Source organism: Lactuca serriola, chromosome 5, assembly GCF_051521515.1.
Source record: "Lactuca serriola cultivar US96UC23 chromosome 5, Lser_US96UC23_V15, whole genome shotgun sequence".
Lineage (NCBI taxonomy): Eukaryota > Viridiplantae > Streptophyta > Magnoliopsida > Asterales > Asteraceae > Lactuca > Lactuca serriola.
Window position 1 is genome coordinate 313,418,416 of NC_136412.1, and position 27,048 is coordinate 313,445,463.

General features: G+C 34.0%; 1 protein-coding gene across 3 annotated transcripts; it reads left to right on the forward strand.

Annotated features, from left to right (window-relative positions):
- Positions 1-22,221: 22,221 nt before the first annotated feature.
- Positions 22,222-25,805, forward strand: LOC145054981 (TGACG-sequence-specific DNA-binding protein TGA-2.1-like). Of its 3 annotated transcripts, none has more exons than XM_079003256.1 (12): positions 22,226-22,370; positions 22,598-22,705; positions 22,976-23,055; positions 23,160-23,227; positions 23,418-23,534; positions 23,612-23,689; positions 23,755-23,814; positions 23,929-24,006; positions 24,272-24,317; positions 24,564-24,835; positions 24,930-25,178; positions 25,448-25,805. In XM_079003256.1, exons 2-12 carry the CDS (start codon positions 22,608-22,610, stop codon positions 25,592-25,594), a joined length of 1,293 nt encoding a protein of 430 aa, XP_078859382.1. In that variant the 5' UTR covers positions 22,226-22,370; positions 22,598-22,607; the 3' UTR covers positions 25,595-25,805. The 3 variants fall into 3 exon arrangements, with proteins under 3 accessions (XP_078859384.1, XP_078859382.1, XP_078859383.1); XM_079003257.1 differs by having other exon boundaries at positions 24,272-24,314; XM_079003258.1 differs by lacking the exon at positions 22,598-22,705 and having other exon boundaries at positions 22,222-22,370.
- Positions 25,806-27,048: the final 1,243 nt, after the last annotated feature.

The window sequence follows — 27,048 nt, forward strand, 5'->3', positions numbered from 1 at the left end:
TCGGTTCTCCATCCACCCAGGGGCAACGAAAATGTACAGAGATCTTCGACCCGATTATTGATGGCCCTGCATGAAGCAGGGTGTAGCTTGGTACGTGGAGAGATGTCTGACCTGCAGGAAGGTCAAGGAAAAGCACCAGAGACCCCACAACAAGATGCAGCCATTAGAGATTCCCGCGTGGAAATGGGAGGATATCACCATGTATTTCGTTACTAAGCTTCCCAGGACTGCACGTGGAGTTGACTCGATTTGGGTCATAATGGATCGGTTGACCAATAGCGCGCATTTCGTACCGATCCAGGAGAGTATATCGGCCGAGAAGTTAGCCGATATTTATGTGCGAGAGGTTGTGGCACGTCATGGAGTGCCTGTTCCGGTAGTATCAGATCAAGACATCCGGTTCACTTCCAGGTTTTGGAAGCAGTTCCATGAGGAGATGGGGACTCGTCTCCTCTTCAGCACCGCTTTCCATCCTCAGACGGCCGGGCAAAGCGAGCATACGATTTAGACTCTCGAGGACATGCTTCGGGCATGTGTCCTAGATTTTGGTGGCAGTTGGGATACGTACCTTACATTAGTGGAATTTTCGTATAACAACAGTTACCACTCCAGTATAGACCGACCTCCCTTTGAGATGCTCTACGGGAGGAAGTGTAGGACCCCAATCTGTTGGGGCGAGGTCGGTCAGAGAGTCATGGGGAGCACAGAGGTGGTGCTTAAGACCACAGAGTTGATACAGCAGGTTCGTAGCCGGCTTCAGACTGCTCAGAGTCAGTAGAAGAGTTACACCGATAGGAGGCGTTCTGACTTGGAGTTTCAGGTAGGCGATATGGTCCTCCTGAAAGTGTCACCCTGGAAGGGTATCATCAGGTTCCAGAATAGGGGAAAGCTAGGAACCTGGTTCATTGGACTCTTTAGGGTTTTGGCCTAAGTAGGTCGGGTTGCGTATCGTTTAGATCTTCCAGTAGAGCTTAGCCAGATCCACAACACTTTCCACGTGTCTCAGTTACGGAAGTGTTTGGTGGATGAGACTATAGTTGTACTGTTAGAGGATATTCAGGTTAACAGCAGCCTGAATTACAACGAGAGACCCGTTGCGATCTTGGATCGAAAGACGAAGACCTTGAGGAACAAGGTGGTTCAGCTAGTGAAGGTGTAGTGGCAGCACCGGAAGGGTTCGGAGTGGACATGGGAGACCGAGGAGGAGATGAGGGAGCAGTACCCGGAGTTATTTTTAGATTCAGTAGCAGCAGACTTTGAGGATGAAGTCTAAGATAAGTGGGGGAGAGTTGTAACGCCCTATTCCTCGTACGCATTTAAAACATTATTTCCCTTTTTATTTTAGACTCTACTCGATGAGTCAATGGACCTAACTCATCGAGTAGCAGCGGGTCAGCACGTGAAGTTGGCGTGGCGACTCGACGAGTCCATATTCCGGACTCGGCAAGTCCGCCAGTCTGGATGAAGCCCTAATTTTCAGGGTGTTTACCCTATTTAAATAGAATTATTGCCCCAAACCAGCCTCCTTCACCTCTCAGAGACTTATTCTCAAAACCCTAGCCTCCTTGAAGTGTGTGTGAGTGATCTTTGCCCTTGTGAAGGAATCTTGGTTCATTTTTGAGCAAGAAGAAGAAAGAGAAGGTAGAAGAAATCAAGGAAGAAGAAGTAGATCCAGATTATACTCCTTTTTGGCCATCCTTTCTAGTATAAAGCTTTCATCTTGGTTATTGTATTGCTAGATCTAGTTTGTCCCCAAATTGATGGTTTTGAGCTCAAAAACCCCAAATCCCTAGTGATGAAGCTTGGTGATCAAGCCATATCTCGGATCTAGCCTCTCTTGAGTTCTAAGAGCTCAAGAAGGCCACCTTTTGGCAGCCATGGCTTTGTTCTAGTCAAGTAACCCCCCATAATAGTCAATTTTGAGTGTTATTGCTTCATTGCATCATAGATACATGTAAAGTTAGCAACTTTACGTGTTCAGATAGTCCCAGAAACCCAGATCTATGAATTGGATGCACTAAAACGAATTAGAATCGACTGAATAGAAACTACATGCAAAGGACTCGGCGAGTCGTTCTTCTGACTCAGCGAGTCGTTCTTCTGACTCGGAAAGTCAGGTTGTGAGTCTTAGATTCACTGTTCGGTAATAACGAGTCTGTTTAGTGAATGGAGTAAAGACTCAGTGAGTTACGACATGGATCTGAGTGTAGAGGGACTCGACGAGTCTACGCCCTGACTCGGCGAGTCCAAGGCAATCTCCTTACCCGTAAGAACAGACTCGACAAGTTGTTCATACAACTCGGCGAGTCACAGACCGGACGCGTTCTTATGTTGAAGGTGAACTCGACGAGTTGATCATACAACTCGACGAGTCGGATGAAGGTTGGCAGGATACCAGTAAAGAAGGAGAACTCGTTGAGTTTTGGTTAAACTCGACGAGTAGAGTCGGGAAAGGGAGTAGAAGGAAAGATAGGGACTCGACGAGTTGGCGGACCAACTCGGCGAGTCAGGTCAACGGATTGTTGACTTTGACTAGGGGTAAAATAGTCATTTTACCCTAAGATTAGTTATCAGTGTTTGATTAAGTGTCTTTTGGGAATTGTAGCCGGGGAGTTACCGGAGTATCAATCAGACAGTTCCCGAGCAGCATTTCAGCAGCCAACCTTACGAGGTGAGTTTTCCTTCCAGTAGGAACAGGTCTACGGCCTTAATGCCGGCCCATTTAGTTAGCAGTAATTCCGGACTACAGTCTGATGCAGTAGTTAAGTATGCTTGGTGTCTTTGTGATACAGGCATGGTATGTGTTATGTGTTCCGGACTATCGTCTAATGCAGTATGTAGTATATGTGTTCATATTATATGTTATGATTATGTTATGCTATGTTTAGTCAGTTCCAGACTTCGTTGCGATGTAGTGGGCAAGGCCCTATTCATTTCCGGACTTCGGTCCGATGCAGTGGGCAAGGCCCTAGTTAGTTCCGAACTTCGGTCCGATGCAGTGGGCAAGGCCCGGTATGTGCTTTATATGTTATTGTATGGTATGTGGTAGTTTGGGGGAGCTCACTAAGCTTCATGCTTACAATTTCAGTTTTGGTTTCGGGTACTTCAGCTAGCAAACAGAAGGGCTCGGGATGATGGCATGGCACACACCACAGTTTAGCCTGGGAGATTGACTCTGATATTTTGATATGATCTTGACACTAGTTTTGATTTGATAATTTATTATGACATTTGAGATACACAATTCATGGCTTTTAACTTTTGATATTTGATATTATGGTTTTGTAATGTTTTCAAACAAAAATTTTTGGGTTGTATTTTTGGGATGTTTCAACTTGAATCTAGGCTACGATTCAACACTTCAGCTCCTTCAAATCTAGAAAATTTCTCCTAGAAATAATCAAAAAAAATATTCTTGATATAAGCCGGTTCAGTAACTCAATTACCAATATCTTTCACCCCTCAAATAGCTAATTGCCTTATCATCTTGTTTTGTAAGCTATGAAAAAACTTACTATTTTCATTAACTTTTATGCCTCATTTAATTTTTACTTTTTGTGAAACATCAACGCACTTTTTTTATTTCTCTAAGTTAAACATGCATAGACCTACGGTTCTGAGCTAAGTCGATCCCAATAGAACCTATTTTGAGCACCTTATTAGCCTCAACAATTCTTTCATAAGATTTTGCTTTTTCTTTGTTTTTCACTTCTTTGTTCTTGTAATTCCATTCTCTAATACCATTTTTAAATGCCTTTGGTTTATTTTTGAAGTTAATGAATTTGATATTGCCCCTCAAAGGCGCCAGTTCGACCTATAGAGAACAAATCAGTTTGTCAAATTCAACATCTTCATCCCACAAATTTAACATTTTGAAAGGGGTCGGACCAAAATCAACCAAAGATTGATGTTGCATAATAGGGCGATGATATGAGATAATCCTAGATAAAGTTCTAGCAACCAAATCTAGAATTAATTACACGAGATTTTTAGACACGACAATTCTATTAAGTCTATTCATCTTGATATAAGAAGCCGACATTCTAGTAAAAGCGAACCCGCCAAGCGGTAAATCCACCAAGCACGACTATATTAGAAGTTCATTAAAATCATATGATTCCCTTTGGAAAAAAGAAGACCCTATTCTTTTAGAGGCATATTTAACAAAGTTGAAATCACCACAGATGATAATAGGACCCAAATTAGCTTGTAAGAAGGTAGCAATCGAATTCCAAAGTAAACTTTCCTGAGTATCATGTTGAGGCGTATAAACATCAATCATTATACAATGAAAGTTTAAAAAGCTCCATAAACTTTTCACAACAATAAATTTTTTGAAGCTATGAATGTTGGATTTAATAAAACTGAAGGGTCCCAAAACTCAACAAATCACCAGATCTTCCATGAGTAGAGCTAGAAGCAAATTCGAACTAAAAATTTCCCTAAATTCTATTTTAAAGAAATAAATCTTGGGTAGTCAGATGAGATTCTCTAAAGGATAAGAAATTAACCCATAAATAAGAACACAATCTTGATATCAGAAGTCGCTTCAACACATAACCCAAACCACATGAATTTACGGACAATAAATCCATAAATTAACTTCATTCTCACCAATTCTAGCAATAATGCTCTCTAGATCTTTCATTGCTTACTACTATGCATATCATAACCTAATATTTTCCGAATTCAATATACTTAATGTAATCATTAATACAAGAGCCTCTATTATACTATTGAGATCTCATGCTCGAAAAAACTAGAATTATCTTTCGATTTTAAACACGTATTATTACCCTTGGATGACTTTTTACTTCAAAAGAAGTTGTAGGAATTTCATCAGTAGAAGAACATCTTTGTTGGTGAAAAATCAGAGCCTTAGACGGACTAAAAGAGGTATGAGATGGAACCTCTTTTACATATGCTTCGTTTAGATGTTCCTTAACCACGTCCTCAATAACATAGTTGTTTAACTCCAGCTCCTCTCACACTAGGATCAACAATGATTTTTTTCTCTTTAGAGGAATCATCCTCTACCAGACCTTCAACAATCTCCATGTGCTTATCTAGTTTTTTTTATTGGTCCTCAACAACCAACACTTAATCCTCCTTCTGTTGTGGCATGTATTCTTCTTCTACATCTTGGTCTATATCATCTCCTTTTCCACCCTTCACATAATGAACACTATTATTACCTTGAGATGATACTTGATCATCTTTATTCCAATCTGACACCAAAGTAGCAAATTCTTTAACCCGAACATTAAAAAAATTCCAATAAATATTTATGGTGACCATCTCCGAGATAAAGGGAAGAAAAATTTGTTTTCACACATACCTGACCGCAAGCACTATTTCCATACTAATCATCATCTAAAAACACAATTTCACCCCAATCAGAAGCAATCTTCTTGAAGCTAGATGTAGTCCACATACATATCGAAAGTCCCTCAATCTCTAACCAAATCATTCCTTCCTTGAGCAGAAAGTAATTTGTTATTGAAGCAAGAGACGTAAAATACCACTTTACTTCTTTAGAAGCCTGGAATTTCCTACAACTTTCTTGAGAAAAAAAACTCTATCCATACCCACATACCATCCGCATATCGACATTTCACCTCCCTAAACCCTTCTTTTTGTAATACGTTAGGTAAATTTTCAATAAGGTTAACATCACAGACATGAACAAGAACTGAAGTAGTAGCATCAAGAACTATCATGAGGTCTTTCTCTTCTAACTGAATATTGGTTATAATCGTCCTAAATTCTACCTACTCTAATCTAGGTCAAAATTAAGCAAACTTCAACTTTTATTAAAAAATAATAAAAGTTGAGTAATTTAATCAATTTTGAGCTTAGACATCTCCAATCCATAACATATTTTTTGCATCATTTTTAAACAAAAATGATGCAAATAATTATTCATTCCCATCCCATTATATCATTTTTTTACATAATAAGTATATTATCTATTTCTTTTCCATTGCGATAAGCGCCTAACAGTTGATGTGCGAAATTCCACATGAGAGGCTCAAGGTTCAAAACTTGTACGCCCAACATACGGTAGTGCTCCATGATTTATGCTCCACATGATGAATCTTGAAAAGAGTTCAACATGGGTTGTCTAGAGGTCGTAGTTTACCATTTCTTTTTTTTGTAACTTCTAAATTGTAACGACCTTAAAATCTCAAACTATATGTTTTGAGATGTATGTTGTATTATTATGTTGAAAGATGAATTCTAATAATGAAATAACACAGTTTTTGGTAATGCAGTTTATATATCTTGTGTACTTGTTGTATGATAATTAAAAATGTCGATTTTTAGTAAACGATTGTTATAAGAAAGTTGTAGTACACTCCGAGGTAGTCACGTGGATACAAACTTTACAAAAATCTGAGTTTGTATAAGAAGTTATGGGTTATAGAAATTCACATTATAAAGTATGTTGCTTAAAAGTGTACAAAAGAGTATTACTCGATCGTGTAATGCACTTACACGGTCATGTAAATGGTTTGAGGATCCTAAAATCTTGGAAAATAAGTTTGTTGCGATTCTTAGGCCAAAAACACAATCAGAAGTAAAAAAATGATCATGTGTTTCTCTCGATGATGCCAAAAGTATAGACACCAAATTATAAAATCATTTTGAGAAAGATTGTTGTAGATATCAAAAGTTGTTGTGATGATATTGTAGTGTCGAAGTCTTTAGTGAGTAGTAGTCGAAGTTTGTAATGTTGTCTATATCGAAGTTTACGCACCTTTTATATATCTATGTATTTTATCAGGCATATTTGTTTGTAACACTTTGATAGTCAAAATCCTGATATACTTTTCGTATCTATGAGTACTATAAGTACTATTATAGTCAAAGTTATAAGGGATGCACTTTTCACTATAATATGCTCTCTCATTATAACCTTGACATCCAGAAAAATAAGAGCTAAAACTAGATTCTATTTACTCACCCGTGTTCGTTTACATTCAGATTTCATACTTGATTGATTTCTTGAGTCATCAAGTGGTATCAGAGCAGGAATCATCAAATTGTTTGAGGAATTATATTCTCGTTTTCATCTGTTGATTCATTCTTTCTGATTCAACTTTTTTCACATTTGAAAATGTTGTTCTTCGAGCGATCTCTAAGATTTATCAATTATGCAATTGAGAATCTATCAATTGAATCTGATTTCATTCATATTCAATCTTTTCTTATTTTTTGAACAAATTAATGGAAAAAATGAATGTGAATTCAATTATGAATTATGCAAATTTTCTTGGTTCTTCTACGAAAACCCCAATGTTACACCTAAAGTGCTATGATCGGTGGGTGGATCAAATGGAGGATTATCTCACAGGAATCGACAAAGAATTATGGCGACCAATCAAAAGTGGACCATGTCGAGTTGATCATGTTCAAGCAGTGGTAACAGCAACACAGGGTGAAGATATGACAATGGATCGATTGAAGCAAGAAGGAAACGATAAAATGTGTATTCGTGAATTGCATGGAGCCTTACCACCAGTTTTCTACAATTACATTCGTGGATAAAAATAGCTCAAGAGATTTGGAATACTCTCAAGGAGAAATTTAAAGGGAATGAACACACAACGACGATTTCGGTGACTCAATGCTTGTCCGAGTTGGCTGATTTCAAGTAGAAAGAGATGGATTCAATTGAATCTTATTATGATTGTTTCAATGAGTTGATCAACAAATGTTCAAGGTACAATGTTGTTCAAACTATTCTAAAGTTCAACATTACTTTTATTCTTGGATTAAGGAAAGAATGGAAGAATATCTACTTTATGATAAAAACACATGAGAATTTCGACTCTTACTCTTTATTGAATTATTAATACATACTCAAAGCTCATGAATCTGAGGTGAAGGAGATTGTTGATGACAAGGACAAAATGAATTTTGGTGGTCCTTTGGCATTAGTCTCAAGAACAGATGTGGAAGAAATATGTTATAATAAGGAAGAAGGAGATAGAAAAGAAGGCATGATAATGAACTCAGACGATTGTTGCCTATTACTCAAACAATAGCGTCATAAAGTTTTACAAGAAGCCCATCAATAGTAATTTCAAAAATAGTTCTTTCAAGAAAACATCTTTGATTTACAGTTCTGGTACTTAGCACAAAGGTGATGAGAAGTTAGGAGAGAAGAAAGATGAGAAGAATTCTAAGAATAAACTCATTGGAGATTATGGATATGATAACAATTATTACAATGGTATAAACCATTTGGCAAGAGATTTAATGTTGAATAAGAAGGAGGAAAAGCAATAGAAGGTTAAGGATGAGGCCTATTATGCCATGAAGATCGAAGAGTTGAGAGCCAAGTCTCAGAATATGTATCTACTATAAAAGAATTTGATTGAAGATGAGGGCACTTACTAAATATGGTCGTCTGGATCAGATGATCAAGATATGCGTCACCCGACGCATGGTGCCATGTTTGCAAAACATCAAGTTGGAAAAGATGCAAACAAGATGGTGTTTGGAGGTTCAGTGGTTGATAGCGAAAGATAGAGTGACGATGGAGAAGAGAATGTTGAAGGACATTACTTTATGGCTACCACTTTGAAGTCTCCAATGACTGAAAAGGTAAGTAATCTCTTAATCACTATTAATATTCCTTCAAACACGTATTGTTAGGGGCAGGATCCTAGAATCATATTCAGGATCCTTGATGTTAATGAAGCCTCAAGATCCTTAAACATACCTTAGGATCCTAGTCATTATCTATTTCTTTTTCTCACATGTGTAGAAATGGTCAACATAAGACTCATTCTTAATGAGGATTCACTTCAACCAGGCTTAAGACCCGGGAATACCAAGTCAAACAGCGTGCATATGTTCATTCAAGTGGATCCTGGAAATATCGTACTTATTGTTATTTAGTATAGACTATAAATACACCCATAATACACACACTACGGACACAATTAGCTCTACTACTACAATTTTACTCATATTATCATGATCATTTCTGTAATATCACATTCAAATCAATAAAAACAAGGCATGTGATCATTATCACCTCCCAAGGTTTTATGTCGGAGATCCTATCAAGGACCAAGGACTTTCCTTATAAACCACTTGTTTAATTATGTTCTAATTTCATTAATCACTTCAATTCTAACACCAAATCCTCTCATTCACTTTGGTTGATGTTCATTTTATCAATTTTCGACCAAAACAATTTGGCGCCCACCATGGGGCTATGGTGTTGAAAAATATTCAAGAATCATGTCTACCCAACCAACCTTATCCTCTTCCTCTATTCCTCTCATTTCCTCTAAAAACCTTCCACGACCTCCAAGCAGAGCTCCTAAAAGACCCACGGGGAACCGAAGAAAAATACATCTCCAGTCACTACCTAAGGATTTTAGGATCCTCATGTAGTGATTTCCAATAACCAACACTTTGTTATGATGAAGAGAATAGAACGAAAAGTTACTCAGCATCAGGAGGACAATAGGACAGTGCTCAAGGAAATAGAGAGAATGAGGACGGATATATATAAACCCCAAGAAGCAGCACCCTTAATCTTGCAGTCCAAGATCCTAAAAGTTAACAATATGGGATCCTCATGAAACCATCGGGAGATAGGATTCTCAACACTGCCACCTGCTCCCACTTGGGGTGCAACTCCAAATGAGCGATCCCATGTGATCCAGGATCCCAACAAAACCTTCCTTACTCCCAATAACAAGGATCCTGGTAACTTCATGAATAATAATACTTTTAATACTAACTCTATGGACCTTGATGTAGGAATGAGCACGGTTATGGCCAAGGAACGTCAGGAGTTAAGGCAGATGATATCAAGTGTGCCTGGAGTGATCTAACCTATACCAGAGGTATCACCCATGAGTCGTAGGAACTCAAGATTTGCTACTGTGATAGTTGATACTGAAGTACCAAAGCGCTTCCAAACTCCCAGCGTAAAGCCTTACGATGGAACTACGAATCATGAATAACATGTGGCATAATATAGGAAAAAAATGGAGATCATCCCCATTCCCACACATTTGAAGGAAGCTTGCCTATGCAAGGGCTTCGATTCGACCCTCACATGATCAGCCTTAAAATGGCTTGTTAACATTCATCCTTACTCTATTACTTCATTTTCTCACTTAGTTAATCTTTTTAACAATCAATTTTCTTGTAGCAAAACATTCGAAAAAATCACTAGCAATCTTTACCAGGTAGTTCATGATCCTAAGGCATCCCTTATGGATTTTGTGAATAAGTTTGGTAGGGAGGCTCTGGGTGTCCCCAACACCGATATGGAAACTGTCGTACAAGCCTTCAAAATGGGCTAAAGAAGGACTATCCTTTCTACGAATACCGTGTAATGACTCCCTGCAAAATAATGGACGAAGTAAGGAATAAAGCATTAAGGTTCATAAGGCTCGATAAGGTTTATTCTTGATTTGTTCTTGAAACCTTTTTCAAGATCTGATCTCTTGACATATATGATTCTCTTGTCAGGAAACTTTCCTAGACAAAACAAATATTCAAGAGTTAGTGTAGTTCTTATCAAGACAAAACACTTCACATAATTGGTCCTAGTTGGTCTTTGTCTTATCCAAGACAACGCAACTTACCAATTTCAAATGTGCAAGAATGAGAAAACTTTTCCAAATTCCACATTTGTTGAGTGTTATCAACCTTTTTAATAATTGTCACTCAATTCACAATCTTGGAGTATAACTCTAAGACTTGATATTGGAATTAAGTATGATTGACTTCTTGATTTAACCATTTCCACATTTCTCGATTCCTCTTCTTAGACATACAAATGTACTAAGACTCACTTAGAGGATCAATTGAGATATGGTTCTTAATCATTAAGAGTTATCATAAAACACAATAAAGGATACTCTCCCTTTTTCTTAGAATAAAGAACCTTTTATCTTTCTTCCTACTTGATTCTTCTTTATTCGTTCTGCTATTCATTGAAACTCTTTCAATCAAATCAGAATTACACCTAATCTCATAAGTATAATCATATTTACTAAACTTTAGTAAATCATGACGAATATCTTTGTCACTCTTGTGGTGGACTTGATCAACACACAACCTAGTGTACTTGATCTCCTAGTCCTTCACTTGACACTTTGTTAAAGAATTAGTCTAAATTTTCCAAATGTGAAAGTTTTTCATTCATCATACAATACACGTTGCATGATTCTAAGTTTCTATCCACTTGAAAATTGGGCAATGAGAAACTCTCCCTATTTGGTAAACTCTTGACACTTCCACAAATGACCTAATTAAGAATCAAATCCATTATTACTAATAATAGAAACCTTCAAACATCAATTTTTCATACATGCCATTGAAAGGATAAATAAATAAGATAAAATCAAAATTTTATTTTATTGCGGAAAAAATTTGTCCTTACAATGCAATTCAATTGAAAAACTATGTTATTACATATTTCTTAACAATCTATTCTAACTCCAAGTAGTAACTCAAGAATCTAATCTTCAAGAAATGCGATCGAAATCCATTTCTTCACGATTAGATTTAGCTCACTTCTTCCCTTAAGCTTCCTCTCTTTTCTTCGATCCTACAAAACATAAAAATGTAATCTTATCACATCATGTATTAAGAATCTAGAATAGGAACTTAAAAGAGTTAGATAATGGATCTTACCTGAAGTAGAGCCATACGTCTTGACTCTCCCATCTCTTAGATCTCTCAGGTAAATAGGTCAGCTTCATCTCTAATGCCCCTTCTCTTGGCAATAAAAACAAATGGACTCCTTTGGAATGACACAAGGAACTATCTCAGAGTTTACCTTTTCTGGATCTCTAATGTCATCATTTTCAATGTCCATTGAAGTTTGGAAGTTTGATTCACCAGACAAATTTGCTTGACCAGCACGCCAAATCATTGCTGATTCAGCAGCTATAAGCAAATACGTGAGATCCATGAGGGTCACGTCGTGATCCATCATATAGTACTCTCTAACGAACTCACTATATGATTCATGAAGTGACTAAAGTGTTGGATTAATGTCTAAGTCCATAACTATAATTGGTAAGACTTGACCCGACCCAACATGGTCCATTTGGGTTGCATGGCATCATGCACTTGGATAGACTAAAATGAGAGAAATAACACTTAAAGTTTATTAACATATTATAAGTTCTAATATATTAATAAGATTATTTAATTAGTATTGATCAATAATTAATTTAGAATTAATTAAGTGATCAAAAGAAGACTAATTAAATATATGGGTTGATTGTGTAAATCATCCATACTTATATAGTGGGCTAATGCTCCATGGATTATCAAGTTGGGCTAAAACCCATAAGATGCTCCATGGATGCTCCATGGTGTATTTGAACCCATGGATCCAAGGAAATGGAAAGGCATGACAATTAGGGTTTACCCTAATTGTAACACACTATATAATGATCTCTTTCTTGGGAAAATCGGGACTAGTGTATTACATGGAGGGCAAGCCGATTTTAGGAGTGTACTAATTTCTCTCTAAGTTATTCCAAGTGCTTATGGTGTTGTGTGAACCATTTGAGGTGTCACACTTGGGGCACTAGGCTCTCAAGCTACATGGAATCAAGCACCAACAAAGAGGTATGTAATTCTACTAGATTTTATATTATTTGTACTTTATATTATGCTAGTTAGAACAATACGTTGGAAATTCATATTTGCATGTATAATAGAGAAAACATAGATCCAAGGTATTTAGGGTTGGATGTACACTTAGGAGTGTTAGAATGCTCAAAACCCTACATGAAGAACCCAGTCAACAGCCAATATTTCTGAGATATCGACACCTAATATCCTTAACCTATCAATGCGTGACTTCATCTCTAAGACGTGTGCACACACAAACTTTCCATCTTCATGCTTAATTGCCAATAGGGATTGAGTGAGCTTGAACTTTTCAAGCCTTCGAACTTGTGGGTTAGGGAGAAAAATTGGAGGAGATGGAGGAATTGAAGCATGATCTCGTGTTCCTCGATCATATCGTGGAGCATCGTCATCATTTGGAAAGCTTGTTCCATGGGATTTGGGAAGACCATGATTGTTAGAATTATACATCTGCAAAATGGGAGAAAATTCAAGTTAAGTTGATTATAATTCTTGATGTAACACCCAAATGAAACATCAAGACTAGGATCCAATACAATACTCTACAACCTAGAAGAGGGATGCCGTAATCTAGTCGCAAAATATTTGAAGGTAGGTAAATGACGAGTTATCAATTTCCACCATGAAAAACGAAAAAGAAGTTTAAGTTTTAAATGAATTGAAATTCCTAGATCTTTTTAGATTCATTGAACTTTTCAATGGCATGTTTAATCTCGATTATGCCCTACAATTTGTGACTGGGATGTCGAGGATCACAAATAAGGTGTGAATAACCATACGAATCATGTGGTGCACTCAATGCTACTATCACCTAATCAATGTGCCGGTTAGCCACACACGCTCCATTGATCTATGACAAACATTGAGTCACCCTTCGCTACCAATGTCATCCCCAAACTAGTGTGCCGGTTAACCACACACGCTCCACTAACGTTTGATAAGGGTACAAAGTGTAATTCCATGGATTAGCATACAATTTCACATTTTGCCTAAAGTAACTATGATTTGGGAATTTGTAAAAGCATTTAGTTACTTTGTACTTCATTATACTTATAATGGAAGGTTTATGTCCTATCCTACCTATTCGGCTAACGACCCTCCACTAGTCAAGAGTGCGGTGGATAAGAGTGGATACCCATTCAATCGTCATTTTATAGGCAATTTCCTTAAACACTCCATATAGACCAGTTTCGTGAATGAGGCCTACTAACGGTAAGACTGACTGTTTACTCATACATATATAATATTATACTTTTAATGTTATATATATATATATATATATATATATATATATATATATATATATATATATATAATATGTTGTATTTTACACTTTTAAAATACTAGGTGGTTTTATTAACTTTCTCTTTTAATTAAACTTTTAATTAACTTAACAAAACCATGAGGGTGTAATTTGAACTTTTCAAAATACTAGAGTTTTAGAATTTAAATATCACATCATTAAACTATTAATCAAAGTTTTAAATTCCAAAACTTGAGGGCAAGTTTTGAAACATTTAAAAACATTAGGGTTTAGAATTTAAATATTTCAAAATTAAACTTTTAATCAAAAATTTAAATTCCAAAACTTGAGGACAAGTTTTGAACCCTTTCAAAACATTAAGGTTTAACTATTTAAATTTCAAAAACAAAAACCTTTTAAGTTCAAATTTAAACTATTAAACCTAAAGGGTGTAAATTGAAACTTTTCAAACTTTCTAGGTCAAATATTTATCTAATAATAATCCTATATTATCCATATTTAACCAAATCCATCAATTTTGATAAGTATAAACATTCCAAACATAAAAAATCGATTTTAGGCAATAAAAAACGAGTTTTGGTAATTATCCCCATCAAAATCTGGCTAGAAAATCGAAAATCCCGTCAACAGAACAGCCAGCTTGTCGAGTCCTCTTTGGAACTCGTCGAGTTCTTAGAGCAACCCGGCGATTTCATCAGGCAGTGAGCAAAAATTTTCGATTTTCAGGTCTTTGGCAGTTCAATTATGCATCAGTTCAATAGAAAAATGACCTAGGCTCTGATACCACTGGTGGGTTTTGAGCATAACATCAATCCTATGGTGTAAATGCAATCCTAATTGCTTGTATCTAGTTTTTCTACTTTGAACATGCAATAAACTTCCAAGACTTATAAACCCTAGATCTAGCATACAATTAATCAAATTAACATATAAACTAGGGTTTAGATCTTACTTTGATTGTTATGTAGCAATAACAATCAATTCCTTGGCTTCTGAAAGCTTAGTACCTCAAGTGTTGCACCTCTAATGGAGTCACAAACACCACTAAGCAACTTGTATGAAGAGGGAGGCGAGAGGAGGCACCAAAAACAGCTGGAAACCCTAAAGGATTAGTTCTCCACGTTTTTGGGGCATAGGGGGCCTTTATATACATGTAGGCTATTAGGTTTTACAACCAGGAAACCCTAATATAGCTGCTTAAGCCCTAAGCAGCCCATGGACTCCTTTAACATATCCCTTGGACGAATTCTTAATGGGCTTCCCATAGAATTCGTCCAACCTATATTATTTAGGTAATCCATAGCCCAATTGCAATTATCTTATAATTACAAATCCAGTCCCCTAAGTTTAATTAATCTCTTTTAGCCACAAAATTAATTCTCAATTAATTCTTAACTAATATTAATTAAACAATATGAATATATTATTCTCATAATATATTACTAAATCATAATTAAACCTTTCTCTCCTTAATTCATCCTACATATTGCTATGGTGAAGGCAACCCAAAAGGACCATGTTTATAATCGGGTCAAGTACATACCAAAATAGTTATGGACTTAGACACTAATCCAACATATAGATGTTTTTGGAGGTTATTTAATGTGAAAAAAATGCATTCTATAAATATGATAATCAATTTTTAATAATCTTGTAAATATATGAGACAATATAATATCTAAGATAGGAAAAAGGATACAAAATTGAAAAGGGCGAAAACCCTAAAAAATACAAAATTTACAAATTGTTTTGGATCACCGGAAGGCTCCGCCATCTATTCTTTGTTGTCGCCGATAGTTTCACTTGACTGCTCATCTCCATAATTCATTGATTATGGGTTGTCGTCCCTTTGTTCAATAGTGTCGACCATCGGCGCCCTCCCTCTATGCATTTCTGTTGACCGGAGACTACCCAGTCACTTGCTTCTCTTTTTTCTTCGGCGACCAATCTCGGTTATCTTTAAGATATCAACAGGTTTGCACTTTATCTACCCGATGTTTGTATTTTGTGTGCAGAGAGATAAATTTTTTTTTATATAAAACCACTTAACTAAAAAGTCAAAGTCTATTGGTCTACCCTAATAAATAGATGTAGTGTGTGTCCTACGTTCTAATTGACAGCAACCATAAGCTAAATTCTAAAACAATAAAATTATTTCTTGATCTTTTAATTCTCTTATTGCTTTTATTTTTTAGTAATATTCAAAACATTATTTTAATTGATTAATACTTTATTTTTATTTAGTTGATAATTATATTTACAACTTTTTAATAATGAATTTTGAATATTCTTAATTAATGATTGGTTTATTTATTTGACATTAGCAACAATATATTTGTAGATTGTGTTTAGGATATGAGAACATGAATAATTTTGAGATATTTATTAGTTTATACTAGGTTAAAACCCGTGGAACTCACGGATGTTAATTTTAAATAGAATTAAAAAATTGATTATGTAATAAAATAATACATCATTCGTTTATAGTTATAATAGCAATGTATTTGTAACCTTTTACCAAAAAAAACAATGCACTTAAAGCTTTTACCAACATTGGATATATAGCATTGGATACATAACATCTTACTTTGAGTTATATTTCTTGCATTTAACCAAATCATGGTCTAAATGCAATATATAACAATGTACTTTTATTATTCTGTCAAATGTAACATCTTACTTTGGGTTTTATTTCCTTTCTTAATTTAATTAAATTATTTTTTTAAGCATTGTACTTTGAAAGTACAATATTATAATACATATTTGAAATAAGTTTCTTTTTCATGCAAAATATGAAGGTGACAAAAAAAACAAAAAAGAAATCTATAAACAAAGATGGTCCCTGTTTGAAATAATTAACAAAATTGGTTCGGTTTTAGTTTTCTTGTACATTAATAGTAGAAATAACTAAACACAATGTATTTTATTAACTTTGATATGTTTTTAGATACTCAACTAAAATCATTAAACATATTATACAATGAGTAAATGATACACGTTGGCTTATAAGGTAAAATGCAAAAATGGATTTTCAGAAAATGTTGACTTCTATGGTGAAACTAAAAAATTTCAACTTCAAAGTTAACATCAATACCTTTAGATTTTTAGAAAATGTTGATGGAACATTAAACAAACTACAAATCCACGAATATTACGAAACAGTTAGTGTTATAAGACTATTAAAGCGAACACTTTTATTGGGTTTGATATATGAAGTAAAATATCCAACTTCTAAATATCTTGGTCCTAGAAATTTGAGAAAAAAATTGATTTTATTTTACAACAAATATTTCATTAAGATGAAAAACCAGTGTGTGACCGACAAAAGTACAAAAACTGAAAGAAAACACAAAGATACAATTACATAATGAGTAAAGGAATGCAACAGCAAGATTTACAACTCAACAAACACTAAAAAATAACAACGAGCTTTAGAATTTAGATATCGGAGAGAATAGATCTTCAACAGCACAGAACAACAATGAACCATAGAGATTCAATCAGATGTAGAATATAGACGAAATGCAGCATAAGCAATTCAAAAGTCAAAACATCAAGCTCGAAAATTGAGAAAAAAATTGATTACCATGTTAGATAAAATAAAAATTGATAGAACATCTAAAACATGGTTAGAGTAAATATTGGTTACATGACCTGTCAAGAGCTTAAGTTTAAACTTTCAATTCAAACCTTTATAGTTTTACTTCCAAAACCAAACATCTATTCTCAAAACCAAAATCCATGCCAATCCTTTGAATTTATTAGAAAATGTTCATGTGAACCATAAATAACTAAAAAGCCAGTACATGTACATGTAAGAGTCGGCTAATGTCGAATCATGCAGATATTGTAAAAAGTTCAAATGAAACCAAAACCTTCAAATTTTGTTTACTACTTGCAAGTTGATCGGTAGGAGAAGCTAATAGTGAGTTCATTCGTAACTATGAAATTTGTTCTTCAAGAAAACATTTGTTGATCAAAGATCAGAAAACAATAAACAAAACCTAAGAAACGCCCTAGGAAAAGCCTAACAAAACATCAATACCCTTACATATTCAAAACCCTAATAGGAATTACACAAATAAATGATAGAAATCTAAAAAAAAAAATCAATGTAGAAATTGATAATTAGCTCATACTCATGTGATACAGAGGTGTAAGGTTATTCCTTATTATGAGAAAAATTATAACAAAGCAAATCCATAACCAAAGCTAAGTTACTTACAACCTTTATATCAATTACCATGTTCCATTGAGTGAGTGATGTGTGTGTCTATGCTCGTAAAATAGTAAGAGAGAGACTTCAATGGTGGCATTCGTAAACAGTTGTAATCAGGGAATCGGGTGACTGAAGCCGGTAGGTGGTTGTTGGTTTGGAAAAGCAAAGAAATGGATGTTACCTATTTTTGTTGATAGTAAACACAATCAAATTCTCTTTCCACAACCCCTGTTCACATCAAATACAAACGTTATATCAATATCTATATTCTTTAACGAAATAAAGAATTCAGAAAACACCTTCTTAGTTTTTTTACAAGAATCAAACATACATTCAAGCCTCATGCCCTATAATTAGAAGAAACAGAGGAGTCCAACCCTAAAGGCTTAACTGAACAGAAGATTAAGAATTTGATTTTTTTAAAGAGATTAAAGTCAAAAGGCTAGTATAGGAAGAAAAAGTTGGCAGCTATATTTTACCTGAATCAAATCTGCATGATTTGTAGTGGTGACATTTTTATCTTTTGCTCCTTTAAAATCCATAAAAATAAATGTATGTTATGGTTAGTAACCCGTGGATTGACCAAAAAATAAATTTGTCACCTTCAATGCATTGTAACAAATAGTCATTTTCACAATGTCCCAACAATCTTAAAATTAAAACACAAATAAAGTTACGTTAATAATCAATGATGATACCTATGATGTCGGTCCTGTAATCACTTTCCTAATCATAATATGTTTCTCTTTGTTTCCCTTCCCCTATCCTTGTCACGGCTTTTGAGTAAATTATGTTGATTGTTGGAGAAGCTGTCATTTGCTGATTTGCTTCATAATATGGAATAACTTTTTAAACTATAACTTGAATCATAATATGGTAGTTACTCAGAATTGGTGAAGTTCAATGTATTAGTTAGTAAAAAAGAATAATGTATAATGTTATAGTTAAAAGAAACTTAGGTTCTCTAAAGATAAACCACCTGATTATATACCCTTAGGAAAATTGTTGCTGACAAATGCACCTTTCACAAGTGTTCCCCGCAACAAAACCAAATTCATCTGTAAATAATTCAAATTAATAGAATGATGAATTCAATCAATCAATGATTAAGTTCCCATCTTTTTATCAGAATTTACCTCAAGATCCAGCATCTGGTATTGATTTTTGGTGCATATATATATATATATATATATATATATATATATATATATATATATATATATATATATAGTAATTGCACATAAATGAAGGTCTTTGTTTCCAAAGAATCAACAAAAATTAGTTCCCACAACTAAAAACTTGTTTCGTGTAGCTTGGAAGGATCAACCAGATGCTATTACGTGTTTTGCTTCAAGCATTTAATCAAACACCTCTTGTGCATAAAAAAACAAATATTTTGCTCATACTCATGTACAAATAGAAAACATGGAAAAAATTGTTCTTACATGAAATCAATAGAAGAAGCAGATGTCTAGGTTAGAGAAGAAGAAGAAGAAGCAGATTACCAGAGACCATTGGAGCAGTGATTTACCGAGATTTATGGCACTAAATTAAATGTAATCCTGATTTAAGGTATAATGCATCGGAGTTTTTAAACGATCAGGGCATACATCGGAGTTTTTGAATAATATTTAAGTCGTCCTTTTTGGATATTAGGTTGGAATTCCTGATTTCATGGGATTGAGTTTAATTGATAGTACAAATAGGACGAATTTCATGAGGGATTTCGTAAGATTACCTTTATAAGTTATGCAAATCTTGCTAATTAAAAGGAAATCTCGGTAATTTTGGAGCTGAGATCTCGGGTTGAAGTTGGAAAATATTATCAGTGTATCTCTTCCAATCTGTATCATTTCCAGGTTATTCTTGTAAATTGTGTTCGAGGTGGAAGGGGTATATTAAGCATTTCTCTTAGAAAAAAATGAGCGGGAAACAAATGCAGGGAGGAGGTTAGAAGAAGCCATGTGGCCACAAATATACTGTTTTATTAGAATAGGGGATTTGACTTAGATTGTATTATTGACTCCCCGATAACAAAAAAATTGATATGTTTATGTAGTCATTTGATTAAAGATGGGCACAAAAATTGATATGTTTATGTAGTCATTTGATTAAAGATGAACACAAAAATTGATATGTTTATGTAGTCATTTGATTAAAGATGAAACAAAAATTGATATGTTTATGTAGTGATATGTTTATGTAGTCATTTGATTAAAGATGAAACAAAAATTGATATGTTTATGTAGTCATTTGATTAAAGATGGATACCCGTGACTTTGAATCAAAGGTATTTGTCTCAAATAGTATAATTACTACACTAAAATCATCAATGACATGAGAAGCTTTTCAATTAAATTGGATTAATCCTAATCTTTAGTCTCGGAATGATAGTTTAGTGATATCATATGATATTTTGAATTTTATATAAGTTTTTCAATATTAAATTGGTTTAATGCTTAAATTTATGAGTTTGAATATAAATTTAGACGCTAATGTAATTTTTAAATCTATAAAGATACAAAAAATAATATTTAAAGTTTATAATTATATGAATAAAATTGTGCCCAAATAAAAAAATTTCAATACATATTTTGTATATTTATTCCAGTGATAAATAAAATCTCAAGGTTTGAACGTCAAAACGTGCGATATCGTGAAATTCCAGGTAAACTTTGTTCTCTGGGGTCCAAGAGTCAAGAACTGAAGCAGAAGATTGCTTCAGGGGAAACAGGGACTGTAGATTACCATTCTTTGATCAGGTTGTTCCAGATCGGAGTTGGAGAGAGCTCATTTGTTACTTACCCTACGTCACAAACCAGATAAATCCAATAGTTTTATTAATAAGTGCGAGTTTGCTGATGAACTTGGTAATTGGTATAGACTCCATTAGAGATCGAGCAAAGATGTTTGCGATGCTGTTATACAGATTGATGGGGGATGATTTTAGATGAAGAAATTGGAGAGAAAGACAGGAAGAAGGCTTCCGCTGCTGCTGCATTACAACAACGGTATTATCCATCATCATCATCATCAGTAGTTGATTTATTTTTACATCCAAAAACCATCTCACAATAGCATAATAACATTCAAATTTACTTTTATATCCAAAACCTGCAACTCCATGTTCAATTTTCTGGAAAGAAACGAGGTAATTAACAAATGAGCTCTAGAACATCATACTAAAATTCAAATCAGTTACTAAAATACTACACACCAAGACCACCACCATCAAAACAACCCATAAATTTCTCTTAAGCATTTTATCAAACACCTATCGTGCAACTCAAATGGACTCTATTTTTCTGCATTAATCAGAAGATCAGGTCCAGAAAACACTCCCATGTATAGTCAATACAACTTTACACCTGCAATACAAATACAATATAACTGAGAAAGGGGAGAAAACGAAGAGCAGGAAGAGAATCGCAAGAGGGGTGAGGTTGCGTTTCCGAAAAAATTAAGTACTGAAATCGATCTTTTTAGAAACCACATGTACCATTTATGAAGTTTTTGTACTTTTAAAAAACAAAATACGTAAGCATGATTCCGAATAATTAAAGAAAGATATACACGAAAAGAGAGTAAAAAAATAATTAGTGGCTTTGAATAATTGCAAAAGACTTTGAATGGTCTAAACGTCATAAGCCTCACTTTCCACCCTCTTGCTTCCAACTTCCAAAGTGGTCAAGTGTTATATCATATACTCCAGCTCTTTAAAATATAATACAACACTTTAAAATTTTTGAGTTTATAATATACTTTTCCAAAAAGATATTTTTCATAAAATGCTTGTTTTACACCAATAACAATCGTATTTTTCTTCAAAATTTGTCTGTTTTAGCCTTAATTAGTTGAAAAACCAATGTAAATATTCTAATATAAATTTAATGATTCTAAATCAAAATAAACATTAATAAAGTAAATGTTTTGTTTATTATATGATTACCCCTTTTTATACTACGTGTCTTGATTTTGGTCCCAAGAAGTGTGATATTAAAACATTGAAAGCATCGGTGGGTGTGACGAATGCTAACAAAACAAACATATTTTATTCGAAAAATACGAAAGATGCTGAAAAATTGTTAGTGGGGCTGCTTGATTTTCACACAAATACATATTTCAATAAATAAAAAAAGTCTGCTCGGTTTAAATAGCACATGACCCCGTAAGTCAACAAGATCCATTTTGCTTCCTGAAAGCTTCGAATTATGTCTCCGTTTTGAACTAGGGATTGAGGTAATGTTCTTGAGACTTGTTGTGTAATCGATTTGAAGTAAATTTAGTATCTTTTGAGGTTTTTATGGATCAAAATAAGTGTAATTTTTGTGGGTGTTGTTCTTTAATGCTTTAAAGCATAAAGTTTTCATTTTTTTCTGTTCTTTATTGAGTGGAATTGGGTTTTTTTGTCATCCCTTTATTTTCTGAATTCTGGGAAAATGTTCTCTGTGGATTGTTTTATCAAGATGATGATTTATGGGTAGCAAAAGCTTCAAGGTTGGTGGAAAAGCTAATACTAGTGTTGGTGCTTCGATGCCTAGCTTTGTTTCTCAGATACCCATCTCCAATTCGAAGTAATCTCTTCTCTATTTGCTTCTAATCTTCGTAAAAATAATAAAGTGTTTGTCGTAGTTTTTGATTAATCTTTATAAATCAGACCCAACTATTGAAAGTGAAAAAAAAAAAAAAAAGGTTAAAGTAAGTAGTTTGATAGCGCCTTTTTTCAATCTTTTTTTTTTTCACATCAATTATAATCTTGATTGATGATATGTTACTTTTCAAATATATTGTCATGTGATTGAGTAAATGAGTAATTGAGTTGAATATTTTTTATATGTAATCAGTGGTGTAGAGAGTAACGCTGGTCAATCCTCCCGAGTTTCTAATTTCGGGTCGCCTGAACAGTCGCTTGGATTGCGTGGAGGTGATTATAATTTTTAAATTATAATGTTATTTTATTTTTTCGTTTTTTTTTTCGTGAAGTGAATCTGCAAATGAAACTTTTCCATTGTTTTTCTTGTTCTTAAGTTTACAACTCCACAGCATTGATCGATCAATCTGTCCACTCTGATCTCCAGTTTGCTACATATGATAAGGTGATTTTAGATGTTTTGATCATATGATTTCACTTTTATGTTTAAGTTTTGTATTTATTGTTACAACTATATTCTTTAATTAAAAGAGTTAAACGCAAGAAACAACAATGTATGTTTATTGGTTACTTTGTTATAGCATCATCATATGTTATGGAGTTTGATGCTAATTACAATATGTGTTGTGTTTCAGATGTTACAAGGGCAAAATAGTAATCGTGAGGCCTGGTTAGAATCTAATATTATGGGAGATGGAAGCCCACACACAGATACTTCCACTGAAATGGACCCTGATGACAACAATCAAAGCGTAAAAAAAACAAATATTATATTTTTACAAATTGGAATTCAATTATGATTTATGTTTTTTTTTTATTCTGTATGCAGTTTGATATTGTTCCATCTAATCCGTTTATGGCTTCTGGTTCTAGTGACAAACAAAAAGAAAAATTTCCAGAACAAAAGGTAATTTTTTTTGTATGTTATTCTTTATTAAATTTTTTTCTAACTTTTTTGTATTAAATTTATAGACATTAAGGCGATTAGCTCAGAATCGTGAGGCAGCCAGAAAGAGCAGGTTGAGGAAAAAGGTAAAATAATTGGTTTAAATTTTGACCAAAAAAAAAAGGTACCATGAATGAAAAGGAGACCTTAAAGTGAAATTAAATATTTTTTTCTTTTTCTTTTTGGGTTTTACTGTGTAGGCATATGTGCAACAATTGGAAAATAGTCGATTGAAGCTAACTCAACTAGAGCAAGAGGTCCAACGAGCTCGAAAGCAGGTATGAGGGCAAATTTGTAAATAATGCTTAAAGAATATTTAATAAAAGTTGAAGGAAAAAAACAAATGTGAGCAAATTTTGAAAAAAGTTAGGACTTAATGGGAAAGCCTCTTTTGATCAACTGTCTATTAAGTCGTTCTTTTTTCATCAAGTAATTTCGTATTGAGCCCATTAAGCCGGCTTCTATTGACTTATGTGATTTCGATAAATCTTCACCAATTTTTGACTTTTTTTTTTTCTATTTTTTTATTTTTTACTTTTGTAGGGTGTTGTGATTTCTAATTCAAGTGATCAAACGCAACCAAATGGTGGTAATGTTATGTATAAATCTTTCGGTTTCTTGTATACGTATAACATGCATACAAGAAGTAGCATCTACTTTTCATAACCTAAAAGGGGTTAAATGAAACTCAAATAAAATTCTTATTAAGAAACTGTTTCTTATTAGGAGTTTATACTTTGAAAAAATCTACCCAATTATAGCAGTGAAAATTGCTTTGCAAATTCAGATAACTTTTTTTTTTCTTGATTGACAGTTACATGATATGATTGTACAGGGTCATTGGCATTTGTAGCAGAATATTCTCGGTGGTTGGAAGAGCAAAGCAAACACATAAGTGAGCTAAGGACAGCTGTCACTTCACATAGAAGTGACAATGAGCTTCGTTCTTTAGTGGAAAATGCCACCTCACATTTCAATGGTATTTTTAGGCTCAAAAGAACTGCAGCAAAAGCCGATGTTTTTCATATCATTTATGGAATGTGGACATCGCCTGCAGAACGTTGTTTTCTATGGATTGGTGGCTTCCGTTCTTCCGAATTACTCAAGGCAAGAAATAGCAATCTACTTTCATTTATTATTATCTCTATACATTTTATTATCACAAATTTTTAATTTTTTTTTTGCATAAATGGCAATGCAGCTACTTGTGAGTCACTTGGAGCCACTAACAGAACAACAATTGGCAAGCATTGATCATTTACAACAAACATCACTTCAAGCAGAAGAAGCTCTATCACAAGGAATGGATGCATTGCAGCAATCTCTAGCCCAAACATTGGCTAGTGATGCACCCGTTGTGCCAGCTGGATCTTCGGGTATGGCTAACTACATGGGTCAAATGGCCATGGCCATGGGAAAACTCGGTTCTCTTGAAAATTTTCTCCGCCAGGTAGACCTTCTTTTCCACAATAAAATAATGTTTAAAAATATCTAAGAACTGACAGCCAAAATGACCTAACAGGGAAAGTGGAGAAAGCCACTTTCCCTAACAGCCAAAATGACCTAACAGGGAAAGTGGAGAAAGCCACTTTCCCTGTTAGGTCGTACTTTCTGCATCAAGTACAGAAAGTACTAAGTCTATTAAGTAAAAAAGAAACAGTATCTTTTAAAAGTAATGTTAAGGATTTACTTTATGTTAATGGTGGGTCCCACTCCCAGGCGGATCATTTGAGGGAAAAGACGTTGCAACAAATGCATACGATACTGACGACTCGGCAATCGGCACGTGCACTGCTTGCAATTAATGATTACTTTTCTCGGCTTCGTGCTCTTAGTACACTTTGGCTTGCTCGCCCACAAGAGTGAGAATGAAGGAAGTTGATTTGTAAAAGTGAAGGGAGTGTAATTTTTATGTACAGTTGTTTTTGTAATTCTTAATTCAAGTGTGGTTGTTTAAAGATAGGTGACAAGTGATATTGTTAGTGTTAAAGTAGGAGTAGCAAGAAAATAAAGTGGATTGTTTTTGTGATTATTATGGAAGAAACATGGTGGTTGTTATATTTACAACCCTTTAGAAGTATGTGTTTTTAAAGATATTAGTATATTGGTTAGTTTTGTTGACTTCTTTTAAAAGGGAGATAAATTGTTTTGTATGTTTAGGATGTTTCATGCTACATGTGCCTGTGGTTGTTAAACATTAATGTGATTTGCATCTAGTAATATTTTGTTCCTGCAATATTTGACTGAGTTTATGATCCAAATAGTGGTTCCAAGGTGGTGTTTTTACTTAGGGGATAACCTCTTAATGAAACCATTCTTAAGTGTCGTGACCAATGAATTGGTCAGCCATATCTTTGTGAATTGATTTGCATTCAATGCATTTGATACAACCTTTGGAAATGAACAAAGCCATGTCTTTAAAGGGTAAAGGAACCTTACTATCCGAACCATCCTGAATTTTAGCGCGCGCGCCCACACACACACACACACACACACACACACACACACACACAGAGAGAGAGAGAGAGAGAGAGAGAGAGAGAGAGAGAGAGAGAGAGAGAGATTTTATCTTCATGTTTTCGAGTTTGAAAAGAATGAAAGGGAAATATACATTTTATGTGTTCCGAGTAGAATGGAAGGGAAATAATAGATAAAGATGTATTTGGTTGTAAAAGATTATTTTCAGTTTGTTTGTAAAAGTTATTAGACAAATAAATGGAGACAAATTTGGAAATACATTTGATTAAAATTGATTGAATTTTCATTTTCTATTTTAGAAAATTAAAAAACGTATTTGGATGTATATTTTCTATCTGTTTTCATTTTGTTATTTTTGTTATTTTAAATAATAAAATATTTAATATATTAAATGACATTTAGCACCATTGCTTTTAAGGACCATCAAAATACAACTCTTTAGAGAAAAAATCACAAAGATGTTAAAATTTTATTAATTTGCAGAATTACAAAATGATTTCGACTAGTAGTAAAATTATAGGTGTCTGGTTTCTTGCATTTTGCATGAAATAGACAAAATTATAAAAATAGTCCACATAAGAGAGGAAATGTATAATTATAAAGAGAAATTACAGAAAAAAAAATCTTTATGTTCTCACATTTTCCATAACATTTTTATTAGTGTATTTAGTCAAAAATAACATTTTGTGTTATTGCTTTGTCAACCTTAAAATATATGATATGATGGGAGTGTATACTGTGTAGCTTTTATATTTTAGAAAAAAGTTTTGAAATAGAAAAGTATGGAATCAAATATGTAATTTATAAATTTAAAAAATTCTATTTTCTTAGAAAAAAAATAT

Bases quoted from the DNA above. Each gene is read 5' to 3' on its own strand.
- LOC145054981 (XM_079003256.1), top strand. From the start codon at position 22,608: ATGGGTAGCAAAAGCTTCAAGGTTGGTGGAAAAGCTAATACTAGTGTT. The intron at 23,056-23,159 runs GTGATTATAATT...CTTGTTCTTAAG, and splicing joins GTCGCTTGGATTGCGTGGAG to TTTACAACTCCACAGCATTG. The intron at 24,318-24,563 runs GTAATGTTATGT...ATGATTGTACAG, and splicing joins TCAAACGCAACCAAATGGTG to GGTCATTGGCATTTGTAGCA.